Source organism: Heliconius melpomene, chromosome 13 (genome assembly GCF_056956725.1).
Source record: "Heliconius melpomene rosina isolate 202511_hmr_F chromosome 13, ASM5695672v1, whole genome shotgun sequence".
NCBI classification, from domain to species: Eukaryota; Metazoa; Arthropoda; class Insecta; order Lepidoptera; family Nymphalidae; genus Heliconius; species Heliconius melpomene.
Window position 1 is genome coordinate 13,247,346 of NC_140401.1, and position 23,659 is coordinate 13,271,004.

Here is a 23,659-nt window from a genome sequence, read left to right on the forward strand (position 1 = left end):
TCCTTGCACATGTAGTTTCTGAGATTTCGTGATGAGTGAGTGACCTTTCGATTTTATATATGTAGATATGTAGCATTGTTTCGTTCATTATTTAAATTAACCTCGTTTAAGTGATAATAATTTTTATTTTAATTAAAGATTAATATTTAACCTTTTAAAGAACTATATTCCTACTTTATCAGATAGACACTCCGTTCTCCACTTTCAGACGAATTCTGAAGGCGTCTTAAATAGAGAAATAATAATCTATATATATAAAAGGACTTGTCCTCACTGACTGAGGTAAGACGCACGCACAGCCGTAACCGCTGTGCGTAGAAACGCAAAATTTGGACAGATGCTTACTTTTGTAATTTGGACATCCACTAAGAAGGGATTTTGAAAAATTTTAACCCTAAAGGGGTGAAACAGAGGTTGAAAGTTTGTATGGAAAAAAATTAAATAGGCACCGATTTTTATAAAATTGAAAATTCAGACTCTTAAAGATATATAATTGAACACGTGTTTCACAGTTTTTTAGAATTTACCCCCTAAGGGTGCCAATAAGGGGTTGAAAGTTCGTATGGAAAAATCTTTAAATCGCCACCGATTTTTATAAAATTTGAAACTTAGACTCATAAAAATATATCATTGAATACATGTTTCGTGGTTTATTTTAATTCATCCCCTAGGGGTGTAAATAAGGGGTTGAAAGTTTGTATGAAAAAATCTTTAAATCACCACTGATTTTTATAAGATTTGAAATTGGGACTCTTAAAAATATTTCATTGAACACGTGTTTCATGGTTTATTAGGATTCACCCCTAGGGGTGCAAATAAGCATGCGAAGCTGCGCGCGTCCGCTAGTATTAATATAAAATATTTCATTTTCTCGAATAGGAATTCCTAATTCGTCATATTATGGCGTGAAACTAAGAAAAAACATATACATAATTATTTTTATTTTCCAGTATGGAAACCAGACTCTGATCTGAACGAGAGCTGCGTCCCGGGCTGTGACTGTCAAACTATTGATTTGAACGGTAATGTTAAATTATAATTAAATATAAATTATACACAGATATTGCATTGCATAGCTTGGGCATAGCATTCGAAACACATTGGCCATGGATTTTTTTAGAAGAGAATAGAACACTTAACTCTGAATTGATGTTATTTCATTAACTTAACTAAATAAAACTTAACTGATATAATAAGGTGGTGGTCATTAAAAGTTAATTTATTTTTTACCTAATAAAGAATTGTGAAAACTATCTTGCACTAAGTGACTGTTGAAAATTCTTTTAAAACATATAATAATGTGTACCTACATATTTATGACTCTCCCAAATGACGTATGACATACAATATGCATACTATTTAATATGTCTCATCTAAAATGTTATATCAGCTTTGTGAATATTAATAAATCTTTGTTTCAGGGACATGCATTAACTAAAGAAACGTTCCAACAATTATTATAATATTTATTTAAAACAAAATAGCAAATAAAAAAACTCATTTAAAATTTTAATTATATCTCTTTATTTTTTATTTAAACGTTCTCAAAATACATGTATATTAACTTGAAAATGATACATAGTAGTAGGTTGGTTGGTATTGGAATATTTTCAACGTATATTTAAATGCGACTTAAACATAATTATTATTTCTCACAACGGAAATGACTATTATAAGGAAAATTATAACAGTTTTTTTTAATTGCATTCCTACATATAATAACATGTTGTAAACAATCGAATAAAGAGATATTTCTACGTTCTACGTGTTATTGATTTGTGTGTGTTTCATTTCTTTGTGGTAGCTGTGGTGTCAGTGGACCGCTTGCAGCTGCAGGAGCAGGAAGAGTCGCACTTGCAGGTCTGACAGCACTGCGTTGTAGTGCATTTGCAACCTGTTATTAAGACAATATGTTATTATTTTTTTATTTGTTTTACGCTGCATCCGGCATGTATCTACATTTACCTAAATGGAAATTGAACCTACAACCTTCGCAGCTGTAGTCACTAGTCTAGGTGGTTTACATTATCTACTATTTAATAATTCTTGAGTTCAGTTTTAGAAATAGAGTCCCCTTAAATCATATACATTTTTAATGTGACATTTTAATAGAAGAGTAACTATAGGTAATTGTTTGTATAAATGTATAATTAATAATTTATTTAAAAAAATAGTAATATTAGCGATAGCTAAATAATTTATAATGTGAAAAACACGTTATAGTACTATATTAATCAATTTAATACAATTTCCCTGTTTAATTAATGGTGCTGTAATTAACTTATACCATGTAAATATAACGCAGTGATAGCTGATGAGAAGATAAAGATAGGATCTGTAAGATTTGATTGGATTTTATTATCATTATAATATCATAAGCATTATCTCATTCGAAGTCACATTTTATATAATAGTGCACAGTACGCTCGTAGTCCCATAGCAAACAATCCCATAGGAATTTCGAGTCACAGATTTTTATCCTTTCTTAGTGCTTTCCTATACTTACTAATTTATTTACAAGCCAAATTTCCATTTTCTGAGGCCACTAGTCTCGTCTGTGCTCTGTCTCTCAGTCACTCAGTAACGGAATTGTTTAGTATATATAGATAACACCTTATTTAATATTTGTTTCTAACAATAAATAACTAAGCCGTACCTACATCCTTTTAGTGTTTGCTAACTTAGGTATATCAATTTCTATACACGCTAAGGCTCGCTCGAAATGCACGTAAACAAACGTTATTATTACAACAAACTAAATGCCATTGTTCTAGCTGCATATATGAAATTGTTTTGGTAATAGTTTAACTTTTCGTGTAGATGAAAATCTTTAAAATTTTCGTAATATCCATCAATGATTATAAATTTGTATTTTAAATTAATCGTTATAAATAAAGTTTAGCTTATTTATAATATTATTTCTTATATAAAATAATATTTATAATTTAAAATAAAATAGCTGTTAATAAACTACAAGATAATAACTTAACTTTAATATTATTAACCTACCGTACAGCAATAATAATTTAAAAGATTCGTTTGTGATAAAAATATTTTTATTTTAAAATACATTTTAGCGCTGTTTAGGCAGAAATAATGAAAGAATTAATGTTTTTTTTAATTTTCCCCCAGTTCGATTTGAATTTAAAATTATCTTGTACATTTTTAAAACTTTCATATGACACGAAATGGATCAATAACTTTCTTTTTAAATTTTACGTGATGGTAGGCAGAGAAAATCAGAGAACCCAGTGTTAAGACTGTGTCAAATTCGGGGTACTGCATATTAGAGTCAAAATTCCACACTGCTTTTGCCTACTAGAGCCACGAAAAAAATCATACCCTCAACTGAAGGTCGACCTTGCAACCACTGTATTTGCAGTTGGACCATATTGGCCTCAAATTACATGCTTATGTAATTTATATTTAAAACAAGCTACTGTTGTAAACGTTCAGAAAGTCGAACAGATCATACAATTATATGGGATATTAAAATGGAGGGACCGGTCCGACTGGAATCTCCTTCAGTAATCAACTTAATGATAGGTTGAAGGACTTGTGAATAAAACTCGAGGACAAAATGCAATTGCTAATGCAGTCTGAGAATAACATTTAGTTTAATGCTATTATTTTTCGTATCCTATAAGACGCATATATATTTTATTTGATTGATATTTTACACTAAAACTGAATTAGAAGATACTTTTGATATAATTGTAAAAATGGATTTTAAAGTTTCTATTAGCCAAATTTTAAAAAATCATAGATATGTTACACGTTAGATAACTCTCACTGTAACCATTTGTTATATAAAATATTTTTTACAGCTGTACGGGGTTACAAGAAATAAATATTACTTATTACAATATTAACGGTATTAGTACATTATATGCTAATGGTCCTAATTGTGCATCACATTAGAATTTAAATGATTTAACCTATATACCTAATTTATATACGTTTGTACTTGTGTGTATTGTGTTGTAACCAAATCACGGCATGGCAAGCATTTCTAAAGAGATTCCTTTTCGAAATTATTTGATTTTCATCTTTATGTTTTCATCGTTATAATGTACAATTAAATAGAAATAATATAATTTTCTTTATAAGGAAAATTATATACAATTAGTGCAATACAAACAATAATAAATCAAAAATTTTCCTACCTATTTACGTACATTATCTAAATATAAAATATTCAGGTTATAAGTATTTAAAATTAAGAAATTGAAATAAACTAACTTGCAACGTGCATTGGGCAGTTAGACAAAACGTTGTTGTTTCATTTTAATTACGGTTTTACGCATTCATTCTTTACACACTTTAAGCCTAAGCTTATTTTTGTTACTGTTTCTTAAAAATTAAATATATATAAAATAGGAAAAGTAATTAAATATTAAAATAAATCAATTTTACATAAATAGTACTCACTATCGCCACAACCTCCGCAAGGCATCTTGTTTAAGCAAAAACAAGTAAACTAACGTATAACAGATACAGAACGCGAAGTGCAGTCGACGGACAATAGAAACAGACTTGCCTTAGGTCCTGCATGTGGGTATTTATATGGATGCAAGTCAATGGTGCACACGAATGCAGAGCATTTGAGCGCTAAGCCTGTTTCTCCACATAGCTTGTGATATACCTAACCTGGCCATAAATACTGTTACAATTAAAACTAAACTAAATGTTACTTTTGAATTTGGAATCTGTCATTTTTATATTGTTGTCCATTGTGTTTTCTTATTTTCCCGCCAATATTTGTGATATTGAAATGGAGTTAGGTGAAAAATGTGATCAAACCTAAAAGTAAGGAATAAAATCAAAGAAATCCTGTTCGAAAGCAAAGATTTTATACCGGAAGATAAAGATAGAAGAAGAAGAAGATGAAGACGACCATATCGCATATTTTATAAGATGACTTAGGACTTGCAGCCTTTAAGAGACGCACTTGTCATTTCTTAACTGCTGATTTTAAAAAGAATAAGATGGTAAAAATCAAAACAATTATTATAAGCAAAACAAATAAGCGGTACGCAAAGGGAGGCCACAGGAAAAATGTTGTTTACGCATGAGAAAATTTTGATATTATTTGATATATTTATGCTGAAAGCTTTTAAAAAGCTTCTCTATTAGTCAATGGAGTACAACCAGGGCATTATACAACTTCAGTGATGGTTTTCTATTAAGGTGCTCAGTAACAATTAACTCACTAGCCTATATATAAATCAGTTATTTATAGATGCAATCCTGTTTTTGAATATTAATAAAAATATATTTAGAAAAACTACTTTTTACCCATTGAAACTTCTGTCTTATAAAGTAAACGTCCAGCTTCCAGTTTACGAACGAGTCCTAACTTTGCTATTACTATTGTAGAAAACAGTTTTAATTAACATTACGTTCATTTTGCAATATCGAATTCCATTGCGTATTATGTAGGTAGAGTTAAATAATAAAATATTGATTTCGCGTTCAATGTACAGTAATTATTAAATAGTTAAGATAGACAAGTTATTTGCAAGAGCATATGGTTTTATTAGTGCAGTGCGCACGTTTTGCACTCCACAGTGTCCATTGTTCAACGATTAGATACGTCTCAAGTGGGTATGTCTTGTAAATAAAACTAATTAAAGTAAATTTGATAAGAGATTTTCTATGGTTATATTCTATGATAGAAAAGTTTAGAAATCAAAACTGCGTTTTGCGTCGGCACCAGAGAGAAGAAATAAAAATATCAATTTGAATATTTCATAATAATATAATGAATATTTCATTTCCTCGAGTGGGGATTGAACCCACAACCAGCCGCGTTTACACACCTGTGCCACTACGCCACGACTAGCCTTCTGTCGTGTTATTAATAATTCACACAAAATATTCATAAAACAACATTACGAAAACTTTAATAATGTTGTACTTTGTATTTGTTATATTTGTAATTTATCATTTCAAAATTAAAGAAACGTAAGTATGACTGTAATTATTTTTATATATACTTTAGCTGCACCTTAAGCTAAATAAACAAAATGTATTACAGCGCCTGATGGTTTCACTATTATACAATTAATGCTTGCCTTTAAAATTTTTCAGGCGGTTAATTTCATTAAATAAGGCAAAAAGTAAAACAAACGAGCGAATCTCCTAATCACACTTCATTAGATTAAAATACATTTCTTAATGGATGATGAAGTTTAAGGATGACAATATTTTAATAAGGACAATAAATTTAGTCAAATGGGATTTGAACCCAATATAGCTTGAGTGTTTGTTTCATAATATTAAAGACTACTGGTTCAAATTGACTAGGATATATAATGTTGTACCTACTATTATTTGTTATACGTTGATGAATCAGACTGTAAATGCGGTCGAACATTTATAATGTGTCACATGTCATATACAACTCCTAAAGATTGAGAGCTGAAGCAAGCCAGACTTTCATGTTATAAAATCTGAAAGTTTCTCTACGTACACACCCAAAACTGGTAACGGTTATTAGATAAATAAAGTACCTTAAATAGTACCTAACTTTCATTAAATTATAAAGCTCAATTTATCTTCTTGGGAATAATATTAGGAATGACGTTATCCATTGCCAGACAAACCCCTAAATCCTTATACAAGCCTCTCTCTCTCTAGCTCTACAAGTTAATTCAATTTTGCAAAAGTCACAACGTAATAGTCTTTTTTTTTCTCTTTAAATAATGTAATAATAAAATATACCATTGACTTTGAAAAGAGCAACTGTTGAGTTTCTTGCCGGCTTTTCTCAGCAGAACTGCTATCCGAACCGGTGGTAGCTTTTTGCTCATATGTCCATTCGACGATTCAAAAGTGCTTGTAATAGTCTATTTGAATAAAGAATATTTTGAATTTGAATTTAAAAGCGTGAAAATTGATGCAATCAAAAACATCCGGTATGAGTCAGGAACTCCCCAGCAGGAAGTAACTTCTTATAAAAACAAACGCCACACAAATCGTTACTCATGAGACAAAAACTTTATTATATTTTTGAAAACAATCTAAATATTAATTTACACTCTAATATAATAGTAATAAATTTTAAATTTCTTTGTAAAACAAATTCTTGTGAAATAATCTCTTTGAGTAACGTTACATGGAACAAAGTTAATCTATCAAGGCACATTATCTATGATAACTTGTTTTATCAATAATAGTGAGTATGATAAAGTGTATTGGAATTGTCACTTAGTTTTTAATATTTAATGAAAAGAATACTAAGGTTCTAAGTCTTTAAAATGGAATGAATAAGAATGAATGAATGGAATAGAGCAACGTGGACAGAGTGTTGCTCCATGAAGACAATTAGTTACTTTAAAAGATACTATTTTATTATTGGGTAGATCATAATTAATAAAGCTTAACAAAACTATATAATATTAGTTTACCAAATTGAAATCTTCTTAACACACGTTAAATTATTTTGGGGACTAAAAACTTATTAAACTGAATTATAAAAGTCATGAATATAACAGTAAATTTTTTTTCATCCCTGATCTCGCCTTTCGGGGTAGAGTATCCTCACTGCTGTGACACTTGCCACGCCAAGAAGAACGGTCTTAGATTGTCGCGTCAGACAATTGAGGTTTTTAATATCACGTTACAACTAAAAACGTATTACAAATACTATATAATACTTCTACATGACTAACTCGAATTATTTAATATAAATATATGTTTCATAATTAGAAAGCCTGTCGATTAATGGAAATTTGTTTTAATATTTAAATTACTTTGTCCACAGTACTCGTACTTAGCGTAAATATAAACTGTAATTATATTAACACTAGCGGCAAAAACAACCCCTTAGAGATCGAATATTGCAAATTCCTCTCTTAGCGAGCACCTACGTCCTATAAGTAACTCCTATGCAAAATTTGAGATTCCTAGCACATGTAGTTCCTGAGATTTCGTTATGAGTGAGTGACCTTTCGATTTTATATATATATATAGATACAGCATGTGGGTATACTATGGGATCTGTACACGTATTATAAGATAGAAAACGTGGTTTTTAGTAAATGTAGAAATTAATATCAAAATGAGTAATATTCAGGAATGAGTAATATTCTTTTATCTTTTTTCTATTTTATGGTATTCGATTGGTTTTACAAGTTATTTACTCAGTGAATACTAAAAATAAAAAATCATACATAGTTTACAATCAATACAAAGAGACAAAGTTGGCCCTTAATGGCATTCGAAAATGTATGAGCTTATTATATAAAGATAATTAATTACATATAATATACGAGTATGTATGTTATGTCCGTTTGGATGACCGCTCAGTTATGTCTGTTTGTCGCGTAGTGATAGTGCAGGAAAACGTGATTAAAGTTGTATATCTTCTATTTCATTGGTTTTAATTTTCTGAAGAACGGTACCTATTACTAATAGTTTTTTTGAAATATTGTAAATGTGAATGGATGTGCTTCGCATACAATCGTTATCAGTAGGTACATATATTAGTCACTGGGTTAATAAATAAGCAACAATATACAAATTTATAAGTTTCAGATTTAATAAATGAAATAATTAAACATGGAACACATTACGGGGGCCCTTTATGAGGGCTGAGGATTATTATAAAGAATTTGGCACACCCAACGTTCCTATTTGCTATCTTATCATATTTACTCGTGATAACGGCCAGCTATCGAGCACACAATTAACACTCCAGTTCCTGGCCACAATAGGAAAGCACCTGTCGCAGTTTTTCTTATCAATAAGATAACAAATATAAAAAATAATGTGATTGGAATCGTGAAAGTGTAAGAACAATGGGTGTTAATATAAATATAGTTGTCGGTATTTTAATATTAGCTTTAAGTGCAAATGCATTAGACAATGAGACTTTAGTAAATACGGATAGTGTTCTCAGTGGTGATGTGGAAATAGTACCAGATGACGTCATAGATGTTAACAGTACCAAAGACATAGAACTTATAGAAAATTCAGAGCAATTAGATGTGAAAAGTGGAAAATATCAGTCTATAGATGGCTCGTTAATAAACGATACACCAATTGATTTGCAAGCTGTGGACTTTGGATCGAGTGATGTACAAAACGAACGTCAAGTACTCAACTCTCCCAGCACTACGTCTATAACGAACACTGAATATGGTGAGTGAAGTTAACAGAGAGTTTTTAACTTTTTATCTAATTATTCCTAAAGCATCTGTTTTAGAAAACTATAAGAAATATGAATTACTACGTGTAATTCACGTATTGTGCGTGACTCAGTGATATCAATAAATAAATTATCCATAATAAATTTCTGTTATATTAAGAAGCCATGAGTAACGAACTTCATTGTGACAGATGATTCAATGTAGGTACTTAATATTTACATTACATACTCCTTTGATCTTATGATCTACAAGATCATAGTTATCATATTATCTCTGTCCTAAGAATACATGATGCATGCTGACCTTTAGGAGATAAATATATCATTTTAATACCGCAAATATTGTGGTCATATTACATCAAGGAAAGAAAATACATTTGCTAATAGTCATATAAATAAATAACGAAAAAGTGGAATGTACATACTTATTTACTTAATAAAAGGCTTAAAATTACTCGACTATGAACCACACATAAGTGCTCGTAGATGTGACTAAGACAAGTGACTCAGTGTCATTAAGTCACTGAGCACACAAACTATCTCATATTTATAGTCTGTAATCTTAAATAAATTTGCAAATATTTTATTTATAGAAATAGATGGAATGCCTGATAAGACATTGAACCTTTAGATTTTATAAAATTGCAACTTGCATGTTCATTCAATATAAAATACAAAGTAAACGACATTTTAGCTAGCATTATAAACCTGTTCAGTATTTCTTTTTTTTTTTAATTTGATAAAGTGCGGAACGAAGTGAATAATAACCATAACTGGTATTAGGTAAAATAAATATATATTAAAAAACATAAGAACTTTTAGAATCATCTTTAAATGTAACTTCGTCTAAATTCATGAAAAATTCCAAGAAGAAAATCTTAGAATTACTATAATATTAATTATTATTAGAAATACAATTACATATAGTGAAAATATACAGTTAATATAACGTATATTATACCTAAATCCACCTAAAAACATCTATATATAATATTTAAAGTAGGTTATAGTGTGACCCAAAAAGATTGATCCTTTTGTTAACTGAGCGATGAAATCATTCTTATTTTAACGTTAATAAATTTCAAAACGGTGAGTACCCACGGCTTATCATACCTGATAAAGTACGGAGCCCTTATCTATGCCTAATTGCTTATGCTTCATGGCTTGAACAAACCAACCAGGTTAAATTATCATTTATGTTAGGGCATTTTTAATAAGAGTTTTGAAATTTAGTAAAATATTATGATAAATATGTGTTTAATAATGAATGTAAACTTTCTGAGGAAAGCTAAAATAATCTAAATCGGGTAAGAATGTGTGATTATGAGAGTTAATTTGTCGGTTTATATTCAAAACTGCAAAAAAATTTTAAGTGTCTATACGGAAACTTGTCCAATAGAGAATTGAAGAAGAGAATTTAGTTTCCTTATTTTTACATATAGCTAGCATTATAGCAGAAGAGAACGTGACGACTCTTATTTAACTAAAAGGCTTTAGAGGATCAATGTAAATGACAAGAAATATCCTAGCTTATTAAACAACATAGGTCAGAAAGAACACAGAAGTCTGGGGAAGTAGGGGATGATTGGAATTTAACAACATTTAATGTGTTACTTCATTTTATTTTAAGAGAAGGATAGATAAAGAGATGTCTGTTTCATATATGTATATAAAATGTTATATGTTACTCTATTTTATATCCAGCTCTTATAGTTAACACGGTTATAATTTGTAAGGTGTGGCCATTATCAGTATCAAAAATGATAATTAACACATGACAATGTCACATAAATGTTTTTACTATCATATAAATTTTTATATATTTTTTTAAACTGCTAAACAGATGTATATGAGATTTTGTGTGTATATAAAAATTATTCAGCATGATTAACATATTCTGTTGACATACCTAGCACCTGCATAATAAAACAAAGTGAAGCTCTGATTTTCATTGGATCTAACATTAATACAAAAACGAAGTATGTGGCACCTTAACAAAAGATTTCAGAGTAATGGAGATGCTTAAAATATAATGTTTATTGTGATACATTTTTTATGTGCCCAGCTCTATTGAAAATAGAGACTAAGATCACTACTATATTTTAGCTAGCGTTGCGCATGTTCTTAATTCATAAGGCTCTAAATACCGTCGCCGTATTAGAAAAAAGCTTGCCTTCCAAAAAAAATCTCGATTGACAGACATCTGTTTATCTATCGTTCTCTTGAAATAAAATGAACTTACATATTAAATGTTCGAATTTATAATACCTTAATATAATTTATAATACAGTTTTCTCCAGATTCCTTAATTTGAACTACATATTAATAAATTTACTTCATAACCAATTTCGCAAAAAAACGAGAAGCACACAATTGGATCGATTCTCAACACAATTTTAAACTGCCTGTTTAAACATTCAAAATACAATGATGTGTTTAAATAACAGAAGTAGGATTAAGTATCTCTCTTTTATATTGCTGCAAACGAATTTTATAGTTAGTTTAACTAATTTCATAGCAAATAGATAGCATACAATATACATATAGCTGCATGAATGAAATATCTTCATATGTAATCATCTTGCTTTTTTATTTTTCTAACACTATGATAAGCTTGTTTGTAGGGAAAACGCAAATTTCCTTTGTATATTTTCCATATTTGACATTGGCAAAGTACGTAATTTGTGCTCAACTAGTGCAACCGAAAGTTGTACTTTTAACTAAAGAAGTGAAATCTTAAAATAAGACATTTAATTATTTTATTGTGACAAAATGTCTATTTTTTGCGTGATATGCATGATTGGATATTTTCTTATCTGCACATCATAATGAATTACTAATACTAGAAAAGACTAATACTAGAATTTTCATAGGATATACTCATAATGTAAGTACATACGCATATACAGGTACAAAATTACATATAATTTGTATAGAATCTATATACCATTGTACTGTATTATTACACCCGGTGACCATAGAAATTTATTCGATAATAATTTCGTAAACAACTTTTTAGGCATTTAGATATGAAATTCATTTATTTCTTCATGAAAGACTTACGTTACGAAACCGACCTTGCTTGGGCTGCAATAGCATCTTTAATTTTCAACATATTTTTTACAAAAGCTTTCTGTCAATCAGGGTAGGCAGGGAGAACCTAGAGTTAAGGCACTCCGTTTACATTACAACTCTACTCCCCACTTTTCGAAGAATTCTTGAGGCAATGTGTTCTGAGTGGCGGAACTCAACGCCGCGCTGTGCCCTATTACCAGAGCGAGGAAATGATAATATTAGATATTTTATTAACCCGAGTAGGAATCGATCCCACAACCATCGCGTTAACAGTCGCACTGCAATAATTATAGTGCACAGAAATAGTGAAACAAGCAAACAAAACTGACATCATTTATAATACTACGAATACTTGTTTGATATAAAAGTGATAACTTAACAGCATTATCGAAACGCGTCGATATTGTGTTATAAGTGTGTGTGTGTGATAAGCTATTTAAGGCCTCTATGTACATTGGAAAAATAAATCATTTATATGTAAATATGATGAAAGAACTGAACAAAACAAAAACGGCATATTGCTTGTAGAATTAAAAATAATTTAACAGAAGATTTTCTTTATACAATAATGGCTACTACATACCCTTATAATAGAATAATGTTTAAATGTAGAATTACATAATACTGTTAGTGCTAAATTCTGCTTAATTCATTATTTTATAACGCTGTCACAGCATAGTATTTGAGAGGAAAATATTAAATGTACTAAAAATTTTAACCAGTAGTCCCTGAAAATGACACATTCAACCAAAACAAACTCTTCAGCATTATAATATAGAAGCAGTGTGATGTATAGTATAAAAATAACATGTCATTATTCTTCAAAGAGTTTTTAATTATTAAAATAGTTAAATGTGTACTAATTTGACATTCTTTTAAACAGCTCATATTGACGGTAGAGTACTACCTTCAACCAGTTATCAAAACAATGGACAGCCATACGTCATTACGGTGCAAAGGCTGCAGCAGATACGATCAAATTTCTTATATTGGTTCTACGACCAAGGTGGAAATGAGAACATTGGGGACTACCAAAGAGATATTCATACATCCACGCCACAGATTCATAAGAATTTCAATTTCCAATTGCCGTTCTTTGGGTTCCGATTCAACTATACTAGAGTAAGTTATTGTTTATTTGCAAAAATATATTTACGAGTATTTACTAGTAAATATATTTTAACAAATGATTTTTTTTGTTATATCCAACTATTCCTACTTTAGATTTTTATTTAATGATGAATTCATTTTCAGCTATCAATGAACGGTTACATTTACTTTAGTGACCCACCAGACCACTACACCTACCCTCTATCTTTCCCCGTACGAGACTGGCCTAATATCAACGATCCCTCCTTCATTGGAATATTTTTCAGCAAATGTCGTATTGGAAATCAAAGGCCAGAAGACCCTGATCAGAGAAGGCCTGGCGTTTACTTCCGCATGGACAGAGATTTACAGGTATTTTTATTTTGTTTTTACACATCGTATACTGAGAACTGGAGCATATTGGAGAGCTTACAAACTTACTCTGTTTTCAAAATAACAAAACTTGTGACTGCATTTATTTTATCTGATTATAAACATAGATAACAAAATCAGAATCATTGGAGCAAATAAACATCACCATTAGGTGAAATCGCTGGACTACGACTACAAGATGCACCCTTTAGCAATATATTTATAAGGCCTAAATGGACGATTAATTTTAAGGATATATTACAAGGGTCAAAAATAATAATATATATTTAAAAAAAACTTTAAAGAATTATTTGGTACAAAGTCTTAATAATATGCTTTAATTTTATTTTTCTCATTATTATTTATCTCTTTAAGACTCGTACTGATCAACTTGGTGTTGAGATGAGAGAACGTATTACTTGGGACATCCGAGAAGGTGTGATTGGTTCAGAAACTTTCTTCCCAAAACACGCTATTACTATCACGTGGAAGAATATGTCATTTGCTGGTGGTATCGACAACTCCTTGTTCGTTGTAAGTATAAACTTTTTCTTCGTAGGACTTATTAAATTAAAAAAGTAATTCAAATTCAAATTAAACTTAAATTTACGTAATTATATAATCGAAATATGATTATTTAATATTTTACGTTTATTTTGTCTATATTATAAAAAAAAACTTTACTGATAGTGCTCGTTACTTACGGATCAATTATTGTGTATCCAGACCAGTCAAAAATTTGTATAGATTTATTTAAATTTCATTGAATAAAATTTGAACCAATAACCTTCACATTCTTAGATTTTTGTTTTACTTACATTATCATTTCGTTATTTCAGACGAACACCTTCCAAATGGTACTAGCAACTGATGAAGTGTTTACATATGCAATTTTCAATTACTTAGAAATAAATTGGAGTTCTCACACTGAAGCTGGCGGTGATACCACCACTGGTGAGGGTGGCGTGCCAGCTTATGTAAGATATGGTTTAATTTGTTTATAAATTTCATGCACTTTCTCATATATAGCAACCCTACCCCTGGAAATGGAAACTAAAGTTAAAACAAGCCATATCCCACATTACACCTTATAAATGAGACTTGAAATAAAATGCTTTCTGTTTACAGTTGGACACTATCAAACGAGCGTTTTGATATAATTTTTAAATCGTTATTTTTATATAGACCTACCCATAATATTTAAGCCCTAAGAAAGATTCATTATTTAAGGTATTAGTTATTTTATTAAGCCCAGGAATAACACAAAATAATTAATCTAATCGTATTTTTAGATTGGATTTAACGGCGGTAATGGCACGCGAAGCTATGAGTACAAACCATACTCACAAGCATCTGTTCTTAGAGATCTCACTGGAAGAGGCTGGGCTAATGGCTTCCCCGGAAGACATATTTTCAGGATAGATGAGAAAATTCTTATGGGTACATGCAATAAAGATATAGGTAAGAAAATTATTGCTACAATATACTTAAATAAAACTTGAAATTTTATTTATTGGTATTGAAATTCTTATAATTGTTAAATAATATTTCAGACGGAGCAAATTTACCTCTTATGTTCGCGCCTGAGAGTGGTAATATGCTCGGCGGAACAATTGTCAACATCACTGGTCCTTGCTTCCAACCGAACGATCGAATAACTTGCCGATTTGATACAGAGTCAGTTATTGGTGCAGTAGTAGATTCCAATAGGGCTGTTTGCGTTCAACCACGTTTTTGGCATAATGGCTATGCCAGATTGGAAATTGCCATAAACAATGAACCTTACAAATGGAAAGGAAAATACTTTGTTGGTAAATATTAACAATTTTTCGATTTATTTTTTACCTTTAAACATTTTTATCCAAACATTTTTCTCATTGACATTTTCTTGTTTATTTAGAAACTCCTGCGACTGCCACTGAAAAGATTTTCTTCCCTGATAATGCAATTCATGAAAGATATCCACCTGAAATCAGAATAACTTGGGATCGATTCAACTTAACAAGTAACTTAAACGCCCAGCTACAAATAAGTCTATGGGGCTACAAGGAGGTGACAATTAGACCTCAATTGGAATATATTGACATGATTGAAATCGGTGTAGCAAATACTGGTGAATATGTCATTAATCCACAAAACTTCCGCAACAGAGATAATATAATGCATAGTGACATGCAATTTGGATTCCTACAGATTAATTTAACTACTCCAGAAGTGTTTAAGAACGTTCCAATTTCTCCGTAAGTATATCGTTGAATAAGAAGCATAATGCAAAAAACTCACAAACAGGTCCTTAAGATTTTAAAATATTTATTAAAATAATATATTCCTTTTTTTTTTTTTTTTTATTTATTGAGGTAAACTAACAATATCACAATAACATAATTTATATATAATATACTTTATACATATAATAATTGATTTCCTTTTATGTTAAATATGGTAAATTGTTATTTCTATAAGCATTTTAACTTCAAACTTAAATAGTTTAAATAATTAGCAATAGCTTTTAATAAGGATGTGTTGTTCAAAACAATTTAATAATCTTAACAAAATTTATTTCTAGTATTCTATGGAGTCGCCCAATTCCACTTGGTTGGTATTTTGCCCCACAATGGGAAAGGTTGCATGGTCAACGGTGGCCTCAGTCCATGTGTAACAACTGGTTAAGAACTGATCGTTTCCTGAAAAACTTCGCTGCTCAAGTGTGGGTGTGTCCATGTACTTTGGAACATGCATTGTTGGATAAAGGACGTTTTATGCCGGACTTGGATTGTGACAAGGATATCAATCCTACGTGTAGATATCATTGGGGCGCTATACATTGTGTCAGAAGTGGTGCACCTAGGTAACTTGAAATAATTTAAAAATTGCAATCTTATCAATTTAGCTTATATAATTTGATAACTTGAACAGTAAACTCTTTAAAATATTGTAATGGCGTGCATTGACCAACTTAGATTTGTGTAACCATTTGATTAATTTGTATATTTTTATTCATAGCTCGGAAGGCTCAGGTCAACAATGTTGCTACGATAAAAATGGTTTCCTGATGTTGTCTTATGACCAAATGTGGGGTTCCAGACCGCATCGCTCTCACGATTTCGGATTTACACCTTATAATGAGGCTAATAAGGTAAGAAATAAGAAAACTATATTAGCTAACGCTAAGCTAGCGATGACAATATTTTTTTGGCAAGCAATAAGAAAAAATAAAAAGAAAAGAATGAAAAATCTTTTACTTTTTTGCTCACCCACCGACACTAAAGACCTTGTTCAGCTATTATCTAAAAGATACTTTTTATTTATTACTGTTCGATATTTTATTATATAATTTTTTAGGTGCCATCTCTGTCACATTGGTTCCATGACATGATTCCGTTCTATCAATGCTGCATGTGGCAAGAAGAACAGGCAGTAGGTTGTGAAACATTCAGGTAACTTTTATTATTAAATTACTAATCATACAATTACTTTGTACGATTGCCATCCGTCCATCCGTGTTAGATATTTAAGGCTTATTTAGTACTATAAAACTATAAGTAATTTTCTATTTCGCAAAATATATAACAAATATTTTGTTCTAATTTATTCTTTATTTTTGTTTCAAATAACACTTGCGTTCGTTAGTCATTGAAATTCATTTCAATACTTAGGTTTGAGCGGCGTCCTTCACAAGATTGTGTGGCGTATCAAGCACCAGCAGTAGCCGGTATATTTGGAGATCCTCACTTTGTTACTTTCGATGGTCTACAATATACATTCAATGGGAAAGGTTAGAAAAATATTTGTAATTATATTATTAATGTTACCAAGTATATAAATAAGGTCTATTTTGTTCTGTTGCAATTTAATAATCTGAACAGGAAGTAGAAAATCTCCACCTTCTGTGTTCTCCATCTATATTTTCTATGCACACTATACAGATGATAGAATATTTGACTTTAACTTTTATTTTTAGTAATGTAATAATGATCTTTCTTTTTCAGGTGAATATGTTCTCGTGAGAGTCGATCGTCCACAAATCAAACTTGACGTACAAGGTCGCTTCGAACAGACATCCAGGAATATCCATGGACCAGTTAACGCTACTATACTTACCTCTATAGTGGCAGCTTCCAACAACTCCGTTCCAATTGAGGTACAAATTTTAAAAGTATCTTGAAGTAATATGTATTTCAAAATATTTATAAATATAGTAGTATTTGGTAATATATCACGCAAAGCAAATAGTTAAGAGCAAGAGAGAGAAAGAGAGTTGTCTTTTCAATCGTGATGGATTCAGAAGGAAGCAGGAATACCGTGAATACTTCTAAACTCTTCTTTAAATTAAAAACTTAACTAGAAAAATCTTTTAAATTATCTTTTTCCTTTCAGGTAAGATTGCGACCACAGCACGCTCAGTGGAGATATCGATTGGATGTATTCGCTGATAACAAGAGAGTTTACTTTGACAGATCTGCTTTGAGAGTGCAATATTTCCCAGGTAAAATTTAGAGATTAATCTATCAGTTACAAATCGATCTATTGAAAAAAAATATTTTTACAGTAAACATCGGTACATTACTAAAGCATATATTTTGTTAAAGGTGTAACAGTATACCAGCCTATGTACATTCTGAACCAGTCGGAAATTGTCATAATGTTCTCGTCAGGAGCAGGTGTGGAAGTTATAGAAAATAAAGGCTTTATGAGTGCTAGAGTGTATCTGCCGTGGACTTACATGGTAAAATGATTTTTATGCTTATTTATTCACCTTCATATAATACCTACATAAATATAAAGAAATTTTAAAATTATAGCTTCAAGCTATATCCCGCACATAGCAGGGTAGGCAGAGGGAACCTGGGAATCTAGTTTTATGACTCTCCCATTAAGTTCCCATTAAGACAGTTCCGTTCCCCATTTAAAATTATACGGTTAATTACTTAGTCATCAGTCATAGCAGTTTTTATGAAATTAAATTGTATATATTTCGATCACACAGAACTTACCCAAAAGTATTATAACCTTTTTTCTAGAATGAAACTCGTGGCTTATTTGGTAACTGGTCCCTAAATATAAATGATGACTTCACTCGACCAGATGGCACCCTAGCTCCTGTTGACATAAACAACTTCCAAACGGCACATAGAGACTTCGGACAGCATTGTAAGTATATTACATACGGAGTGTTGAGTAAATTACTGATCTGGATACGATGATGATGATGATAATGATGATCTCAACGATGATTACATATTTGAATCCCGTATATGCCGACTAAGCCACTGTATTGTTACTAAATAGACGGAATGTAGAGAACGCAGTGACTTATCACTATGTCATTACTATTTATAGTAAAATAATGAACTCGGTGAATATTTGGACAAATGAAATTGAATCCGACTGTTTTTCAGTCTTATACTAAACATAAAAAATCTATTGTATTTTTTTCTATTTAAATATTAAATAATGACATAAATATCATATAAATATATAACTTAAATTTCTTTAGTAAGAAGAATACATATTTAAGTTTAGATATTTTTAAGTATTCCAAAAATGAATATTTAAGATAAAAGAAACGACTGAGGATGGCTTGAGGACTACGAACAACATATAATATTTTTCTTCTTCAACAGGGCAACTTAGCGATCGAGAGCAAAAAGATATAGGTGTGGCGATGTTCGTAAGAGAATATGGACGGACTGCCGCTTACTACAACGATAATCAATTCATACCGAACTTTATACGAGAGCCGGCCGACTTTTTACCCACAAATAGGTCCCAAGACGTTGCGAGGGCGGCTGAAATCTGCCAAGACTCGTACCAATGTCGATATGACTTTGGTATGACCTTGAATCGAGATATGGCGGAATTTTCAAAGAACTACCTGGCATCTATTGTAAGTATATAATTAGGTATATAGTTTTACAAATGAAATTTCACAAATATGGATTGGGTCAGTGTACTAGGTCAAAATCCTAGATCTAATTCCTATACTAGATCGGAACTAGATCTTTGGAGTCTTGATCACCGCAACCATATCGGCATAATGTCGTCAATTACCTAGTTTTATTATTCTCTTTACACGATATGATATGTATATATACAAACATAATACATCCTCTAAGACTATCTCGTATCTTACTCATGCATCAAAGAGCAATTAAGCCATCCTATTATTACGTGTAAATAAATGCAAATATTTCTAAACGTGGGAAAATAACTATTAACCAACATTTATCGCAAAGAAAAGGTATTTTTAAATTATAGCCTTTTTATAATATGTGAGTCAGGTGGTGCTAATTTTTTTTTAGCTCAATCATTGGGCAAGTATCTACTTATTTCAAAAGACTGTATTTCTTTTGGGATTCATTAAATATTGAGTTTAATGCTACTGATAGGTTGTTAAGGAAAACACCATTTTGTTAAATCTTTTTTTTGTTATGAAATATATTTTTTATATTCCAATAGTCACAAAAATTAAAGAGAAAATATCGAATCAATATTATTTAAAAATTATTGTATTTATTAAATAGTTGCGTGTCCCCCACACAATTCATACCTATGATGTCTATTGTTCTTTAATTATAACTAGCCAAGGTCTTTTATACCAAAGGAAATCCCATAGAAAATCTTCAGTTGTAATACAAATGTTGATGAAGAAATCATTTGTGTACAAGATTTTGTAAAATCATAAAATAATTCAATTTAAATTAAATGTAGATGACAGTTATTTAAAATAATAAATAAAATATTCAAGTGTCATTTTCATAGATCAATATAAGAGAGCAGAATGCACGTCGAGTAATCAGTTGCGGAATTTTGGAAACACCCCGGTTCGGCAGAAAGAGTAACTTCTTCTTCACTCCTGGAACTACAGTAAGCATTGGTTTTTTAATATATTCATTTCAGTGACATTTTTTGTGCAGTTGTAAATTAAAGTTCTATCATTACTAGCTTAGTAACCACGTTAAAAATGGACGTTTATATAAGTATTTTATTAAATTTAGGCAAAATTCTTGTAAATTTATCCACAAAGAATTATAAAGTAATGCATGTTTTTAATTTTTCATTAAGGTTAACTTTGAATGCAATCAAAACTTCATTTTAATCGGAGACAAACGTCGTATTTGCCAAGACAACGGCCGGTGGAATATACCTGACTACGGATACACAGAATGTTTGCGTAAGTACTATAATAAAAATGGAATAATCTGGTTGAAAAATACATATTATATCTATATTCTACATGTCTCAGTATGTGGTAATTCGTAAGATACTAAGAGTTATATTTCTATAAACAGGTAACCAGGAATACTCACAACGAGCTCTATTTTTGACTTGGGGCATCATAGTGGCAATTATTCTACCATTAGCGCTCCTCATTTGCTTGTGTTGGTTCTGGTGTTGGTACAAACCAAAATCTGAAGGCAAAGAGGGATTCCGCTTCGAAGATATTCCGCGATCTAAATCCGCCTCGCGTCTTAATCTTAGATCTACCTCAATGGGAAATATTACAGATACTATGAAATCGTCTACTTTGCGCAGTCAAGACTCTGATATAAAACCTAAATTACCAGATACTCCCACTGAAGAAGCTCCCCTTAAAGCTGCAATCCTTAGTAGGTCAGCCCCACCGCCACCTTCTGAACCTCAAGACGGCGACAGCTCAGGAATAGGTTATCCAGATTCTAATAAAAGTGACTCCAATAAATCTGATAAATCGAAAAAACGCCGCGCTTATGATAAAACCTATCGTACTAACGAACCGCTACCCAACGCTCCTGACGTTGAATTTCCAGAAAAGCCTTGGGACTTATCTGAAGAAGATTTGTTATCTTTGACAACTCCATCTGAAACGGAATCAAATCGAGATTCAACATTGACCCGACCGACAAAAGATATTAAATACATAAGTAAACCTCGTCAAACAGGTCGCCATGCTTTACCTGATTCTGGGTATTCTACCAAAGAAGGATCAGAAGATCCTTATTCTCGTAAATATGAAGGACAATATAGTCCAATACCATCACAATATTCCCCTACTTATTCAGAAATTTATTCCCCTCCTATAAGTCCGGATTATAGTCCAAGAAACACGCTTAATAATCCTGGATTACCTGAAGCACCTAAAAGTGCTCCGCCTACTGAAATCAAAACATTTACACTTCCGCCGCAAAGAGGCAAATCATTTGAAACTCTTATAGATCCTCCGGTTACGGACATGCCAACGTTTAGCAGTCGTTCAACTATGGTTTGATTTACTAAACAAACCTTTCTTTTTACGATGAAAATGACACATCCCACTGAAAATAGTTACCAATGCCCAAAGAATGACAATAAATGGAGTAATGGGCGCCTAATAATCCTAGTGTATGTGCTCTTTAAATATTTTAAAGATTAGATTAATTTATTTTTTAATAAAACTTAGGTGTTTTAATAATATTAGTTACAATTCACAAGAAAGAGTCTGGTTTTATCGATTTACTTTGATTTTTTATGAGATTTTATAGTATTGTAATTTCGTCCATTGTTGTTGTTGGTATCGTCCTTTTTGCTTATATAATAGTAATAATATTATAAGATAAATAAATCTTATTAAGCCGGCCCTTTATCACAAAGAGAGGAAATTTCTGTTCCGTTTACTAATGGTAGAATATTTTACACTATTATTTTTTATTTATTATGGAAATAAGAAAGCAAGGAATAAAACTACTAGAGTCAGGTGGAATAGAAATTTTCTCAGTCATGTGATGTGTTATTCATTTTACCCTATTCGACTTTTATTACTTGCTTTCTTATCAACGTGTACACAAAAAATTGGGTCACTCGATCATATAACAGGTTGGTAACATTTTTATTTGTTCTCCTTAGATAAAGTGTTAGATCGCAGATAACACTTATCGCAGCCAAACACCCATTCCAAAATTGCAACATGAAATAAGTAAATAATTACTTAATCTAAGTAATTGTACTATTAAGAATTAATCTTTTAAAGTTTGTAAATATCAATATACCCATAGCATTTTTTTATACCTTTCTGGGTTCTGGCCGTATCATAAACATTTTGGCCACCAAATCTATAAGGAATTAGGCACCGTTTTTAAATTTTTTCCTCGAAACCAAGTAAATACATGTTTCTTGAAATGTATCTACTATCTTGTGTATTAGGTTATGTTTTAAAGCGTCTTATAAAATATTTATTACATTAGAATTATATGATTATTTTTTACCCATAGGTAACCAGGAGTATTCCTCGCGTACATTGGGTGCGACATGGGGTATTATCAGTGCGGTAATGTTACCCATCGTTGTGGTACTTATTTGCATTGGTTGGCGCATTCTCAAGAGAAGAAAAGAAGAGGAACGGGATGAGAGCGATTTTATACCAATCAAGTGAGTCACTTGTTTTCCTCATTTAAAATAATAAATATAAACATATTACAAGGATTCATGTATTTTATGAACCACTTATACTATGGTCACAAACTTGATTTAATTTAAAAATATTTTTTATCTATAGAACACGTCCCATTGATCCCGAGGAATCAATGAAGATGACTTCTGACGATGATTCGATACCATATAAAAAAGATACAACGGAAGATATTCCAGAATCTAATGACAACGTTAAGGTCGTCGATGTAGCGAATGATAATAATAGTTATCCCTATCAGTACCAAGATAATGAACCTCTAGCACAATACCCACAACAAGAACAACAATACCCTCAACCGCAACAAATTCAACAACCACAACCGAGCAGACAGTGGGCAGGGGAGACAGAAATTAATTAGATTATAGTGTTTTGTTTACTTTTTAAGATTTTATTATTTTAAATATAAAGGTAGCTTTTAGCTTGTATTGAATTGAATTTTATAGAATTAAAATTTGTTAATATTTAAATATATTTTTTATAAATGTAATGCCTTTTTTATTAGTTTTTTTTTTCTTATACGATTAATTTTTAATCTTATGTTT

General features: G+C 30.9%; 1 protein-coding gene across 2 annotated transcripts; it reads left to right on the forward strand.

Moving 5' to 3' along the window:
- Positions 1 to 8,674: 8,674 nt before the first annotated feature.
- Positions 8,675 to 23,518, forward strand: mesh (sushi domain containing 2 mesh). 2 transcript variants are annotated; one of them, XM_085196190.1, is made up of 21 exons: positions 8,675 to 9,147; positions 13,113 to 13,351; positions 13,484 to 13,690; positions 14,066 to 14,224; positions 14,530 to 14,667; positions 14,983 to 15,151; positions 15,244 to 15,501; positions 15,591 to 15,930; positions 16,257 to 16,538; positions 16,694 to 16,826; positions 17,033 to 17,127; positions 17,347 to 17,465; positions 17,680 to 17,831; positions 18,068 to 18,176; positions 18,280 to 18,416; positions 18,712 to 18,841; positions 19,315 to 19,577; positions 20,453 to 20,557; positions 20,756 to 20,864; positions 22,918 to 23,074; positions 23,202 to 23,518. In XM_085196190.1, exons 1-21 carry the CDS (start codon positions 8,805 to 8,807, stop codon positions 23,473 to 23,475), a joined length of 3,918 nt encoding a protein of 1,305 aa, XP_085052316.1. In that variant the 5' UTR covers positions 8,675 to 8,804; the 3' UTR covers positions 23,476 to 23,518. The 2 variants fall into 2 exon arrangements, with proteins under 2 accessions (XP_085052316.1, XP_085052315.1); XM_085196189.1 differs by lacking the exons at positions 22,918 to 23,074; positions 23,202 to 23,518 and adding an exon at positions 20,983 to 22,285.
- The last annotated feature ends 141 nt before the right edge of the window (positions 23,519 to 23,659 follow it).